Below are 13,626 nucleotides of genomic sequence, written 5' to 3'. Positions count from 1 at the left end.
TAGACTTATGGCTAATGCCACAGGTCACTCTCTTTCCAATTGTAATTCTTTTCATACATAAGTTAATAGACATTCCATTTCTGCAGATTTTAGGAATATTTTCAGAAAAGAACTTTCGAAAAATTAGTAATTTTTCTTTGCGTGGTTTTATATTTGTTGGGATCGGGATCGGCGTTGAGAGTTTCTCTCTCTCTCAGTGGTAAATTGTGAATTGTGTTGGAAAACATTACCACAGGTAGGAACAAAAAAGTACGAAAAGGTACCTTAAATTCTACTTCAAATGATAATAAATCATAATTATCGAGAAATATTGGCCAATATTTATACCAGTTATTTGCATAAATAATATATGTTATAATTTAAGCGTAAATGTATTCACGAATAATAAAAAATCTAATTTTTGTTTTGGTACGTTTATGTCAATTCGTATCTTTTGTGAACAAAAAGTACGCTTGTTACAAAATTTAAAATAGCGCAACTCTAATTACTCTCTCAAGAGAGAGAAACTCTCAACACCGATCCCGATCCCGACAAATATAAAACCACGCTTTGCATTTTGCCTCTTAATGGCATCAGTAATCATACTTTGACGGAAATTCCTCTCAACTATACGAGGGTCTGATGAAATTAGCTGCGGTGATTAGAAAAATTGATGAAATCTGGCCAATCATCAATATGCCTATGGTTTAGGTGTGTACGGAATTCATAGGGTTTAAAATATAACCCAAGAAAAATTTTATTATAAGGATATTCCAAATAGCCATCCAAACTGTTGCAGGACAATTCCTTGACGGAACAATATAACTCGTGATGTATATTAAAATCCCTCCGCACCATGCGGATCGCTGTATCGCAGCAACCATATACTCCGACTAACAAGATCCACAGTTTTGGATTGATTAGTGCAGTTAAATTTTAGCAAATGTAAGATGCTGCTTATTTTGCTTTTAAGAAGTCTGCGGAAATGTCTAGTTTTGTGTCGGCATCTAGCGTTTCACCTAGATTGTGGTTGATGCGCTTTTGACAAAAACTACAGGACCAGGAACCGAAATGTTTTGAAGCAAACATTCAGGAATATAATACCGATCACCAACTTCAAATGATCGGCCATTGACCCATTAACCTGACAACCATTATGTTGTGTTCCTCTTTGCACATTTTATTTATTTTCTCATTTCGACATCATTGGCTGGATATTTTCACTGCTATGTATATAGAAACAATCTTTAATAGGTATAATGTACACCATTGATATGGTGTCGTATCTTAGATTACAGCACTATACTCCAAATTATTGAGTTTTTTGTGTTGTTGTTATTGTTTCCTCCATGCTCACTTTTAAACCGTTTACACCTTTTACTTTTTAACTACAAAACTGGAGTCGTTAGTTGGGCATTTGTGTTGTTACCTTTTGCATGAACTTCAGGCGACGACAATCACCTTAAAATGCCACGTCTAGTTGTTTATAGTTAAGTACGTACGTATGTTTGTACATGCAATATCGTTTGTATATTATATCGTATACATATAGTATGTACGTTGATGTATCAATACTTTTTTTCTATTGTTCCAAAAATATAAAACACAAATATTGTTCGCCGCCTTTTATTTGTTTGATAAAGTGAAGCGTCGTCGTCTTTGTCCACATGAACGGTCATACCCCCTTTTCTCAACAAAAAAACAACTACAACAACAAATTTCGACAATGTTATGAAATATACGCATAAAAACAAAAATGATTAATTCCATTATTGACGAAAAATAGGCAAATAAGAGAAAGCAAAAAAATCAAAAAAAAAAATGATGCGAAAAATACAAAGAGGAAGAAACGATTAAACAACAAAAACAAAAATATTGTTTCCCCGAAAACAAAACAAAAAATTGTATAGGAAGGCAAAAGCGCAATAGTAATAATCAATGACCCCAGTAGGAAACTTTTTCGTGAAGTGATACATGACAAACAAGAACAAACGGTTATTTTTCTATTGTGTAAATAAATGCAATTGAAATATTTTGATGTAAAATCCAATAAGAAAAAAAGAGGTGTAATTTCTAATAATCGTGGTGATATCTAATATGATACGAAACATATTTATGATTGACTTTTTCTATCCTCCAATAGCCTCTGATCGCGACAATTCGTTTAATATTTTATATATTAATTTAGACTATTTCTTAATCCTTCAATATTTACACAACAGATGATCGGAGTTGTTATTTCTTATAATCTCTCGTTGGGATAATACGTTTCATATTTTAAATATTAGCGTAAACTTTTTTATTTATTTTGTTGGCGCACTTTTTTCAAAATCACCCGCAATACAATGACAATTTATCCAACATGGTGGGTGTGGGGGTCTAAATATACTATTACGTATATTAAAGTACACATAAGCAACAACAAAATGACAAGGCACCCAGCCACCGAAGAAAGTGAAAGGGGAATCGTTAAAATGTTATGTTATGACCTGTTTACGAAAGAAGGGGGGATGCACTCTTCGCTTTTTGGAGGGGGGATAAACGATGCAACTGACTGACTCTGACTGCACACAAATTACCTTTTACGAAGTAATCTTTTAATACGGTTTTCCGACTTTTTTACCAATAAATATCCGTTAGTATTTATTTCTTAGCCGATGGAAATAAATTGGAAGAACCAAAGTACAGGAAAAATATATATTCACCGATTTTTATTTCTATATATTATTTTTTTTTCTTTATATTTTCGTCTATAGACAAAATATATTTTGTTTGACGTACACGTACGTTAGGGATATGTAAGTCGACTATTGGCTAATCAACTTCGTTGGTATAATGTTGGTTAATGGTGACGTAACGTAGCGTAATGTTATGCATGAGCGCGCTTATGCGACGTGTATTCAATTGATGACCATCTCGCTTTAATTTTAGAGGATCCTGATAGGTTGTGTTATGGATGAAAAAGGTAACAATATTTTTGATTCCAACGTAATACTAGTGTCAATATGAATATGACAAATTATGTTTTTAAAAATCACCCAACAGGAAAATTGGGAACGGATACAATTTGAAATTGTTTTTTATTAAATGTGCTCCCGTATTAAATTTACTCAATCTGCCTACTGGGAAAGTTTGAGGAAGCAAATCTTTCTTCATGGAATAACTCGCAATTCCCTGCATTTTCATATGTGTTACACATATAAGTGACAATGGCTTAATTATGGAAAGACTTGGAAGCGATAGAAATATAAATTAGATAGATTTTCATTCAGGTTTTTCAAATTTTATTTTTAGGATTCGAAAATATTTCATTTTCAAAATAAAATAATTTGTTGATAATTTGTTTGTTTGTTTACATTTTTCTGTCAAAAAACGTTGACACTAATATAACTTACAACAACAAATTTCCATGTGGTTGTTGTATTGTTTGTTGTACAACAACACTTGCTGTTACCTTCTATTATTATACCATGGTTGTGGATGAAAAATATTTTTTTTCTTAGTCTGCTTTTCCACAGGCAAATTTTTATTTGGCAAATACTGAGTTTGTAGGCGAGAGGGGTGCGAGGAAGAAAAACAAAAATTTGCCTGTTCAGAATTTGCCGTACACGCAAATTCTGCTTTGCTCTGTTCGTTGAAAACAATTTTGTTGACATTTCCTTTTGAACCTATTCGCTTTACTGACACACAGCCGGCTTTTGTTTACAAACCTGTTGCTTTAATTTGTGCAAGTGAAATTTATTTTTTAATTTTTGCAATTTATATAATAAAATATATAAACAATAAATAAAATATTAAAAAAATCTTTAAAATGCAAACACTTTTGACTTTTATTTTCTTTCTTTTGTATTTTGATTCGCAAATTTGGCAAAGAAAAATTTGCTAATGGAAAAGCAAGCGAAAATTTCAAAAGAGAAAACAAAAAAATTGCCAAATAAAAATCTGCCTGTGGAAAAGCAGACTTAAATGAGAAAATTTGTAATTTGTCAACCATGGTACAATATGCTCAACTGTCGATACATCCAGCGTACTGTGTGAACGACTGAAGCCAATGGTGAATGATACTTTTGGACCATATCAATGCAGTTTCAGACCTGACAAATCCACCACAGACCAGATTATAACTCTGCGCCAAATCCTGGAAAAGACCCAAGAAAAACGCATCGACACTCCACCTATTCGTCGACTATAAAGCCGCATTCGAAAGCCCAATTCGCTCAGAGATGTTTGAAGGCATGTCTGCGTTCGGCATTCCTGCAAAAATAATACCATAACTTTGACTGGCACAAGATCAGCAGTTAAAGTCAGAAATGACCTCTCGGAGCCCTTGAATACCGAACAAGGGTTCAGATAAGGTGACATCCTCTCGTATGACCTTTTTAACAACATGCTGGTAAAGTTCATACGAGATGTAGAGGTGAACAAGCACCTTTAAAAAGAATAAAGTTACGGTGCAGAGAGTTAATAACCCAGTTTCGGCGGCAATCGTTGTTGAGATCACAAGCCATGTGTCGTCGAGATCAAGCGATTGTGATCCGGCTGGTCTAGGTGTGGATGCCTTGGCACCTGTATCTGCTACAAGCGCATCAATTTCAAACCCGAATAACGTTGACGAACCGGCAATTCAATTGGCAGACGAGCAAGTCTTTGACTTACAGGACTGTAGTTCTGGGAGGGGACGACTTACACGGGACCCTTAACGCTATCCGCGATTAGAGGAGGAGAGTAAGGAAATCTTCGACCAATTAGACAAAATTGTACCGGAAGAGCAATGTGGTAATAGCTCGTAGCCCAACCCGAGTCAGAAGGCAAAGGAAAAGGCTACTGAGAACATCCTGACACAAACTGTCATCCAAAAGGGTTATCAACGTGTGGAAGGCTCTGTCCCAAAGCCCGATTCTACTCCTAGGGACAAAGGTGAAGCGGTTTGTGCCAAAGCTTTGAGTGGGTCCACCAGTTGTCGGAACAGGTAGAAGGGCAAGCGTGGCAAGGTACCATAGTCTCCTGGAAGAGAAAATGTCGCCCCGCAGAGCAAATATGTGAAGCGCATTCGCTTATCAGAAGGTCCGCAACCTTCACCGTAGAAGGCGATGACTTCATCTCATATGCGGCTGTGGCTGGGCAACAAATGGCGGAGAAAAAGCCTAGTACATAGAAGGCATCAACTGGAAAAGCTAACTCCAAGGTTCGTAGTCAGAGACAGAGGAAGCCATATGGCAGACCGACCAAGGTAGGTGGTGACGAAGATCTTCAAGTGGCAATCATTGACAAATCTGATCCTTATGGTAGCATTAGTGGCAGTCATTGGTTACTCTTTGAAGGAGTCCTTCGGTCGGTGGGTGGATCAGGGGGATCGTCAGTTTGTCAGGGCCTTCAAGCTTGAACAGGAAATCAAGAGATTTCCTCGTGAGAACTGAGCCATTCTACAAGACGCTGATACTACCCGTGCTGGTGTATGGATCTGAACCATTGGTACTTGCGCTAGCAGATAAGACAGCTCTTGGAGTGTTTCAAAGAAAAATTCTCCTAAAGATCTATGGGCTGATCTGCGTTGATGGTGATTATCGTCGTCGAATGAACCACGAGCTTTACCATCTATACAGGGACATCGACATTGCCATTGTCGTGTTAATGAATGAGAATGCCCCAGCTCAATAGTCATATAAAAGCGAACCAGCTGATGGTTCACGCAGAAGGGGAAGGCCACGAATTCGATGGAAAGATCAAGTAGATGCGCAAAAGGCCGACGCGATGGGAAATCTTTTTTAAATGGCGGGCACAATAACTCAAAAACTAGGATAAAGCCAATCTTTGAAGATCTTTCTTATTTTTTAACTTGGTTTTTGGTCAAAATTCGGCGATTTTCCAAAAATATTTTTTCAAAGGTCTGTCATTTTGTTTATTTTAGAGCGAAGTCAATAATCCTAGTTTGGCATAATCTTGAGAGCTGAAAACCATATTTGCATAACCTTTTTATATAAGTCCATTTAGATTTATATTAAAAGCCGAGCTTTAAAAGGATTTCCAAGCGCGTCGGTCTTGTGCGCATCTCATCCAATTTGTAAGACCATTTTCAGAGTTATTGTCTTCCACGGTTGGACATATAAAAAATAACTAAAAAAGCTTAACCTTCATGTTCGAGGTAACATAACGAACTTAAATGATTGTTTTAGATTTATCATTAAGCATGGATTTAAATATATATTATTTTAATGTATATATAATTTTAGGCCCTACATCTAGATTATTCAAGTATAAACTATAGCAACTTAAAACAAAAAACCTTACGATAGTCCAATTTTTTGATGAGTTACAGAGCTATCTTTGGATGGGTACAAATTTACCACGGTTATTGATCTACGTATACTTTTTTGGTTATTGACCGTAGGGTTAATAATTTATAAATTTAAAACCATTCCATTAATAACGGAGTTTATGTTTACAAAATTACAAAGTCGATTGGAATCGCCTTCCATACCACTTGGTTGACGCCGTAAAACTTTAAGACAAAAGTCGATCATTATACCCCAAAAAAAAATAATCCAACCAATAGAAATACTTGATTACTGATGTGATTATAAACACCAAAATTTTTTCAGAGATACACTACTCTTGGTTGCTGTTGTCGTATGAGTCATTTTGAAAATAATACTCAAAACTTATGATTTAATATTGATGAGGCGGCGAGGGGAGGGGGTGGCTCCTCTACTCTTGTCATTTAAAACCAATGTGCATATTAGGTGGAGTTCAAGGTTATTTTTATTTTTCGGACAATTACCTCACAACAAAAAACGCATTCACTTATGAAAATTTATCAATCATTGCCCCCCAACCGGCATATAGAAATGAATACATATAGAATATTTATGCGGCATACAAACCAAAACAAACGAGAAGGGGGTGCACAGGTTGTGTATTGAATATTCAATATATTGCCGAGGCGACTGCTTAACAACCAAGGGGCTAAATATAGATTTTCCAAAAAAAAGCTATTGCTTCCATGTGATTGCCATAAGAAAAAATGTGCTGAGGCAGTTTTTTGTGGTTAGAAAATAGAGCATTTCCCACAACTGAACTTTGTTTTTTGTATGTAGATAAGAGAAAAAGTAATGGAACCACTTCCTAATTAGCTTATATCACAAAAAAAATGGTTTGAGGTTGTTTTGTTTTATATAGGTTTATTTTTATTTTTTGTTTTTCTTTGTATTTTATATTTTGTAATGTTTGCTAAATTTATAGTTTAAATTAAAAAAAAAACTTAGAACATTACGTTGTTTCAACAGTTTTGGTTAAAGATTTTTTTCACAAAAAAATTTAGAGTTTTCCATAAGAAAATGAATTTTTATATACGAAAAGAAAAATAGAACAACTTTTGATTCAGGGCAGAAGAACGGAACAGAACAAAGCAATTCAAAAAGGACCAAACCAGGTTAAAGGGGGGGAAATTGGCAAAGTTAGAAGTTTCCGGTGTGTATGGTAAAATTAAGGAAGATTCGGATAGGTTTCTATCAAAAGAAATTACTAGTAGTGGTGGTGGTTGTGGTTATGATGGTGGATAATAAAAGTCTTGCATAAGCAAGCATATTTTTTCTCTATTAAAAAGTTTAAATTTATACACCACATTATCTTAACATTACCGTAGAAAATAATTTCTAATGATTTAATTGTAAATTAGAAACAAAATATGTAATAAAAATAGAAACCTCTTCTCCTACAAAACTGGCAATGTTTCTTTAAATGGAGTGCCATAGTATTTGTTAATAGTTTCTTGTCTATATAATAGTATATCAACATATTGTAAATTATGGAATCATGCTATTGAAAATCATGCAAGTGAAGAATCAATCATCAGATCAGCTGGTAGAAGTTTAGAGAACCATGGAACTGGTGGTTCGTTCTTAGCTCTACATGTTTAAATTGATGGATGGATTGATGATGGTTGGGTTTCTCAATGTTATGTGGATGATTCCAGGTGACTGGTTGTTTGTTTTGGGAATTTGTTAACACATTTTGGGGTTGTGGTTTTTTTTCCAAGACATACTTTTCAAAAGATGTCCGTACTCTTTAATAGTAAACAATTTGTTTCTTTTGTATTCATCATCATAATAATTATGGTTGTGTACTACACTTGTTTTTTAACAAATATTTCTTACTATAGTATTTTTAATAAGCATATATGGTTAAGTTTAAAATAAAAAAAATATAGTAAAAACTTGCTTACTACACGCGTTTTGCCCAAAAGCTGATTTTTTGTTTTCGCATCCACAGTCGAGGGCCAATAAAAATAACTCTCACAACTTGATTTGAAAACCCCCCTTTTTCCAATATTTTTTTTTTCTTTTTTTACAAAACTTCCTCCAACACTAATAAATTGTGTATGCTCTTCCTTGTATGATTTCCAAGTAAACGGATGAAAGTTAATTAAAAAGTTATCTGTGTGTGTGTGTTTTCTTTAATAATTATAGTAAAAATAATGGTATTGTTTATCATCCCTTTAAACTACCCTTCTAGTACAAAAGGTAACCTCCTCTGCGCCGGTTATTTTTGTTATTATGTGTGTTTTGTTGTTGTTGTTGTTCTTAAGCTACTGGTACTTCTTCGGGCTTTTTGGCAGCTTCTGAAGTTTCAGCAGGCTTGGCAGCAGCACCACCAATGGCGACTTCTTCAAAGTTTTCCACCAAATCGGGTACATCATCATCACCAGCATTGGCTGCCGCAGCAGCACCGGCGGCGGCAGCTCCCGCAGCAGCACCACTCTTATTGGCCAATTCACTGGCAATCTTTTTCAACTGTGTAATATCTTGGGGACCCAATTGTGTCAAAATACCTGGCAACATTTCCGAGATGGATTTGTTTTCACCATGACCGGTAATGGCGAAGGTGTTGGTGGGCAACGAAGCCTGTGCCTTGGGATTGTTGAAGTGGATGACGGTACCATCGTTCTTGATGATGTTGACTTCCTCAATGCCGGGGATGGTGTTGACCGATAATTTCTTCAATGAAGAATTCAATTTCTTATCGTCTGTAGCGGGGGTGGAGTGAACAATCTTCTTCTTGCGACGAGGAGTACCCTTACCACCGATACGCACTTGCGCTTGCAATTTCTTCAATTTTTCGGCATTCATCTACAACACAATAATTATTTGATTAGAATTTTCACCATTTCAGCGGATATTTCACAGATTTTATTACATTTTAATTGATTTTTTGAGGACGGTGCGTGAGAAAACACGTGCGCCAAAAGTAGAGTCAACTGTCAAAAAGAAATCGTCGCCATTATGCATGCTAAAAATTCTAGCACCATTCTAGCAGTTTATTGTAATAGACTACAGGAATGGTCGTGTTGACACCGTAGAAATGTGCAGAGTTGCAATGGGTTGACAGTGTGCAGTTGTCAAATTGGGAGGACGTTATTATTCGATAAGTTTAAAAACATTTGACCAGACATGGACATTTTTATGCAAATCTACTTGTCAAAATATATACAGTATGTCAAAAATCAGTTTACACATTGAGTAAAGAACAAAATTTTCCAATTTTTTTGGTAAATAACACAAGTATTTCTTTATTAATGTTATCTTTTTAATTTTTTTTAAATTATAATATACAGAGAGTTTCAGAACATATCCGTATATTTGACAGAAGAAGCCACTAACAACATCGTTGATTTTTTGTTATTCACCTCATGCTATCCTGCCTTGTATTTAGTCTGTTCCCGTTCTACAAGATTATACTATGATACTATTATACAAGGTAGGGTATCTTTTGTAAACAAAGAGAAAATACAGCTTTACGTTGTGGGCTATATTGATAGAATTAATAAAAAATGCAAATGCAACAAGTCGTTTTGTTCATTTGGCATATTTTTAACATTTTACTAAAACGGGGAAAAATGAATGGAATGTCAGGTTTTCTTTTCAAAATTGGGGATATGATTTATTCTTTTATTCCTACCAATGTTTACCAAATGGATTTTAGAATATATATAAATATATATATATTTTTTTTAAACATTATACACACACATTTTGTATACGACTCATCCCTGCAAGCATATTTAGTCGCCTAAGAAACTATAGAGTCACCTGAATTCTGGGAAAGCTTAGTCGGTGACAATCACATCAAAATGATAAAGTTGTAGTACGACTTTGAAGTTAGAACTCACTTCCAAATGCTTGCAGGAATGGTACAATTATACAAGGTAACTGTAGTACTCAGCTGATTCCGTAATATCGTAATACTTACTCAAGGTGTATTTAATAAGATGTAAGTCTGCTTTTCCACAGGCAAATTTTTATTTGGCAAATACTGAGTTTGTAGGCGAGAGGGAGTTAAAAAAAAAATTTGCCTGTTCTTTGCCGTACACGCAAATTCTGCTTTGCTCTGTTCGTTGAAAACAATTTTGTTGACATTTCCTTTTGAACCTATTCGCTTTACTGACACACAGCCGGCTTTTGTTTACAAACCTGTTGCTTTAATTTGTGCAAGTGAAATTTAATTTTTAATTTTTGCAATTTATATAATAAAATATATAAAAAATAAATAAAATATCAAACAAAAATCTTTAAAATGCAAACACTTTTGACTTTTATTTTATTTCTTTTGTATTTTGATTCGCAAATTTGGCAAAGAAAAATTTGCTAATGGAAAAACAAGCGAAAATTTCAAAAGAGAAAACAAAAAATTTTCAAATAAAAATCTGCCTGTGGAAAAGCAGACTATGCATCAGATACAACAACAAATATTTTACAAAAACAACATTGTTGTTATAGAAATTAAATTGTCATGCTGGCAATAAGTTTTTATGTTCAGTGAAAAATATAGTTTAAGACCTGGTCGCGATTAATTTTAAGTTTCCCACAGCAGCCCATGGCTTCTTGTGACGATTTTTATATTGTGAATTACAATCTATTTTTCTATGGAGTAGTGTCTTTCAATTTACTTGCCTTCTTAAAGAAAATTGAAAGACATGAATCCCCGGCCAAAGACTAAATCATGGAAATAGTGTTGACCGTATAAAATCTTTCCATATGCGTATTTAACCTCCGCCGAGAATTGTGATATAGGCTAACATAATCTCTCCGATTTTATGAGTAGCTGGTATTTCTGGACAGATTTCCACACACGGGGATATAACTGAGCCTAGGTTTCCCTTCCGTCCGCCTCTATGAATGTAGTTTTCTTGAATTTTTTATAATTAAAAAAGCCTCAATTTAAAGAACATTTTTGAAATCGAAATGTAATATTGAAAATGTTTTTGACAATTTACTTTACAAACAATAAAGAAAAAAGTTTGAAACCATATGATTGTCACTTACACCTTATTAAATACACCTTGGATCGGACCAAAAGCGAGACGATGATAAAACCAATTATAAGGAAAATCGAAATCCCCCTTTGCGATTTTCACCATGATCAAAAGTCATGGTATAATAATAAAAGTTAACAGCAAGTGTTGTTGTACAAAAAACGATCAACAACCACATGGAAATTTGTTGTTGTAAGGTCACCAATTTGACAGAAAAATGTAAACAAAATCATAAAAAACAGCTGTTTTTCTCAAAATAAAAATTGAAAAACATGAATGTCAAAAATTTCGCTTCCACATCTTTGTTTATGTTTATATATGTGTAACACATATGACAATGGTCAATTCACAATTTGCTTCCTCAATGCATTTTGACAGCAAAATTGAGAAGTATCGACAATCAGCTGGTCTCCCTTGGTGACCTTATTTATAGGCCATGATCTATTAATAAGGTCACCAAGATAGCAATCGAAATCGGAAAACAGCTGTTTTTTCTCAAGTCTAATTTAAAAAATTTGGACTTTGTTAACGTTTTCATAATGGAAGTCAATTCACAATAATGCATTTTGACAGCAAACTTGAGAGGTATCGATTATCAGCTGGTCTCCCTGGGTGACCTTATTTATAGGCCATATATTTGCATTTTTTCTAGAGTTGGGCAATCTAGTTCACGTAGCGGATCGATCATTCTCGTTTCTTTTTTAAAAAGGAACTAGTTCCTTAATGTAGTTCCTTTGAACTATGTAATTACTTCATAATTAAGAGTCGAACCACGAATGAGAGAGGGAACAACGCTCGTCTGTACATGGCATTAGACTTTTCAATACAAAAAGTCGATTAATCGAAAGTCGATTTACTTATCCCTAATCATAATTTGTCTAAACCTCATTCGTAAACAACACGGTTTCCATTTAGTCAGGTGGAACGTTTTTCAATTTTTTCAGTCGTCGTTTTTATTTTAGCTCCGTTCCAAAACCTAAAAGAATCTACTAATTTTACAAGTTTTGCAACTTTTTACTCGAAAACCGTTCCTGAACCCATAAAACTGGTAAAGCATTGAATCAAATTTAAGAGAGCACAAAACAAAATGGCTTCAGTTCGTCCTCGGACGGCTCACAAGAAAGACGTAAAAAAATTTTAAATGAGTACTACACGCCCACGGGCTTAAAAATAGATTTTTACAAAATGGCGGTTGTTAAGCGTTCGCTTAACTAACACGTGTGTTTTTAAATACGGATAACCTATAAATTACGAGTCGTTCAACAAAATCCAAACAGCTGCGCATGAAATTTTTAATTTTCGTAAATTTAATAGCAAAAGAAGATGCTTTTCGCTACTATGTGACTCCTTCACAGTAGAAGAGTTCACTGATACACAAGGCTTAGAAAGTCTGAACATTGTGGTCAAATTCTTAAAGAAGATCGAAGTCAACCTGCAAAACACAAACCACCATCTATGGATAAAGTCAAATTCGTAGCAAAGCTACATACGGATACATGGCACTAAACCTTCTATCCCTATAGAAAGTGGGCCAACCAAAATAATAAATAAAAAAAAAAAAAAAAAAAAAACAAAATGGCTTTCTCTTTGTAAACTTTTTGTTATGTTGATTTTGAAGTATTGCCATCTAATTTTGGCATATTTACTAGATTTGCGTTCCCGAACTTTTCAAATTATTTTGTACTCTGAGACTTGAAATGTTTCCCTTTTACAGGTATACTGACAGGTATTTGAAATGAAAAAGTGGACTTTATAATTTTAAACAATTTGGTACCCAATATGAACCCACTGTACCAAATTTCAGCGAATTCGGTTGAAAATCGCGCTTAAGAACCTCAAAATACTGAAAATTTGGGGGTAGCCTTATATGGGGGGCTACCAGAAAAAATGGACCTATATGCATAATTTTTTGTGGAGTATTTGAAATATTAAAAAGTACTAAACAGCTAATTTATAATTTTCCCCAAAATACTGCCAAGCAGATATTATATGGCGGCTACCCATGTTTATATTTTTTGTGGAGACATTTAGTATCCAATAAGAACCCAATGTAACAAATTTCAGCGAATTGGGTTGAAAATTGCGCTTAAGAACCTCAAAATACCGAAAATTTGGGGTGCCCTTATATGGGGGCTACCAGAAAAAGTGGGCCGATATTTATAATTTTTAGTAGATATATTTGGTACGCAATATGAACCCAATGTACAAAATTGCAGCGAATTCGGTTGAAAAGCGCGCTCAAGAACCCCAAAATACCGAAATTGGGGGGTACCCTTATATGGGGGATATCCGAAAAAATTGACCTATATTTAAATTTTTTTGTGGAGAGATTTGGTACC

General features: G+C 34.5%; 1 protein-coding gene across 1 annotated transcript; it reads right to left on the bottom strand.

The window, feature by feature from the left end:
• Positions 1-8,538: 8,538 nt before the first annotated feature.
• Positions 8,539-9,319, bottom strand: LOC133334941 (transcription factor BTF3 homolog 4). Its single transcript, XM_061543253.1, has 2 exons — positions 9,172-9,319; positions 8,539-9,104 (listed from the first exon to the last, which is right to left on the bottom strand). The coding sequence occupies exon 2, from the start codon at positions 9,102-9,104 to the stop codon at positions 8,559-8,561; it is 546 nt and encodes a 181-aa protein (XP_061399237.1). The 5' UTR covers positions 9,172-9,319; the 3' UTR covers positions 8,539-8,558.
• Positions 9,320-13,626: the final 4,307 nt, after the last annotated feature.

Source organism: Musca vetustissima, unplaced genomic scaffold, assembly GCF_032173495.1.
Source record: "Musca vetustissima isolate MV318-11 ecotype Yass unplaced genomic scaffold, APGP_CSIRO_Mvet_v1 utg9872, whole genome shotgun sequence".
Lineage (NCBI taxonomy): Eukaryota > Metazoa > Arthropoda > Insecta > Diptera > Muscidae > Musca > Musca vetustissima.
The sequence above is the reverse complement of the archived record's forward strand: the minus strand, read 5'-3'. Positions and strand labels throughout refer to the sequence as shown.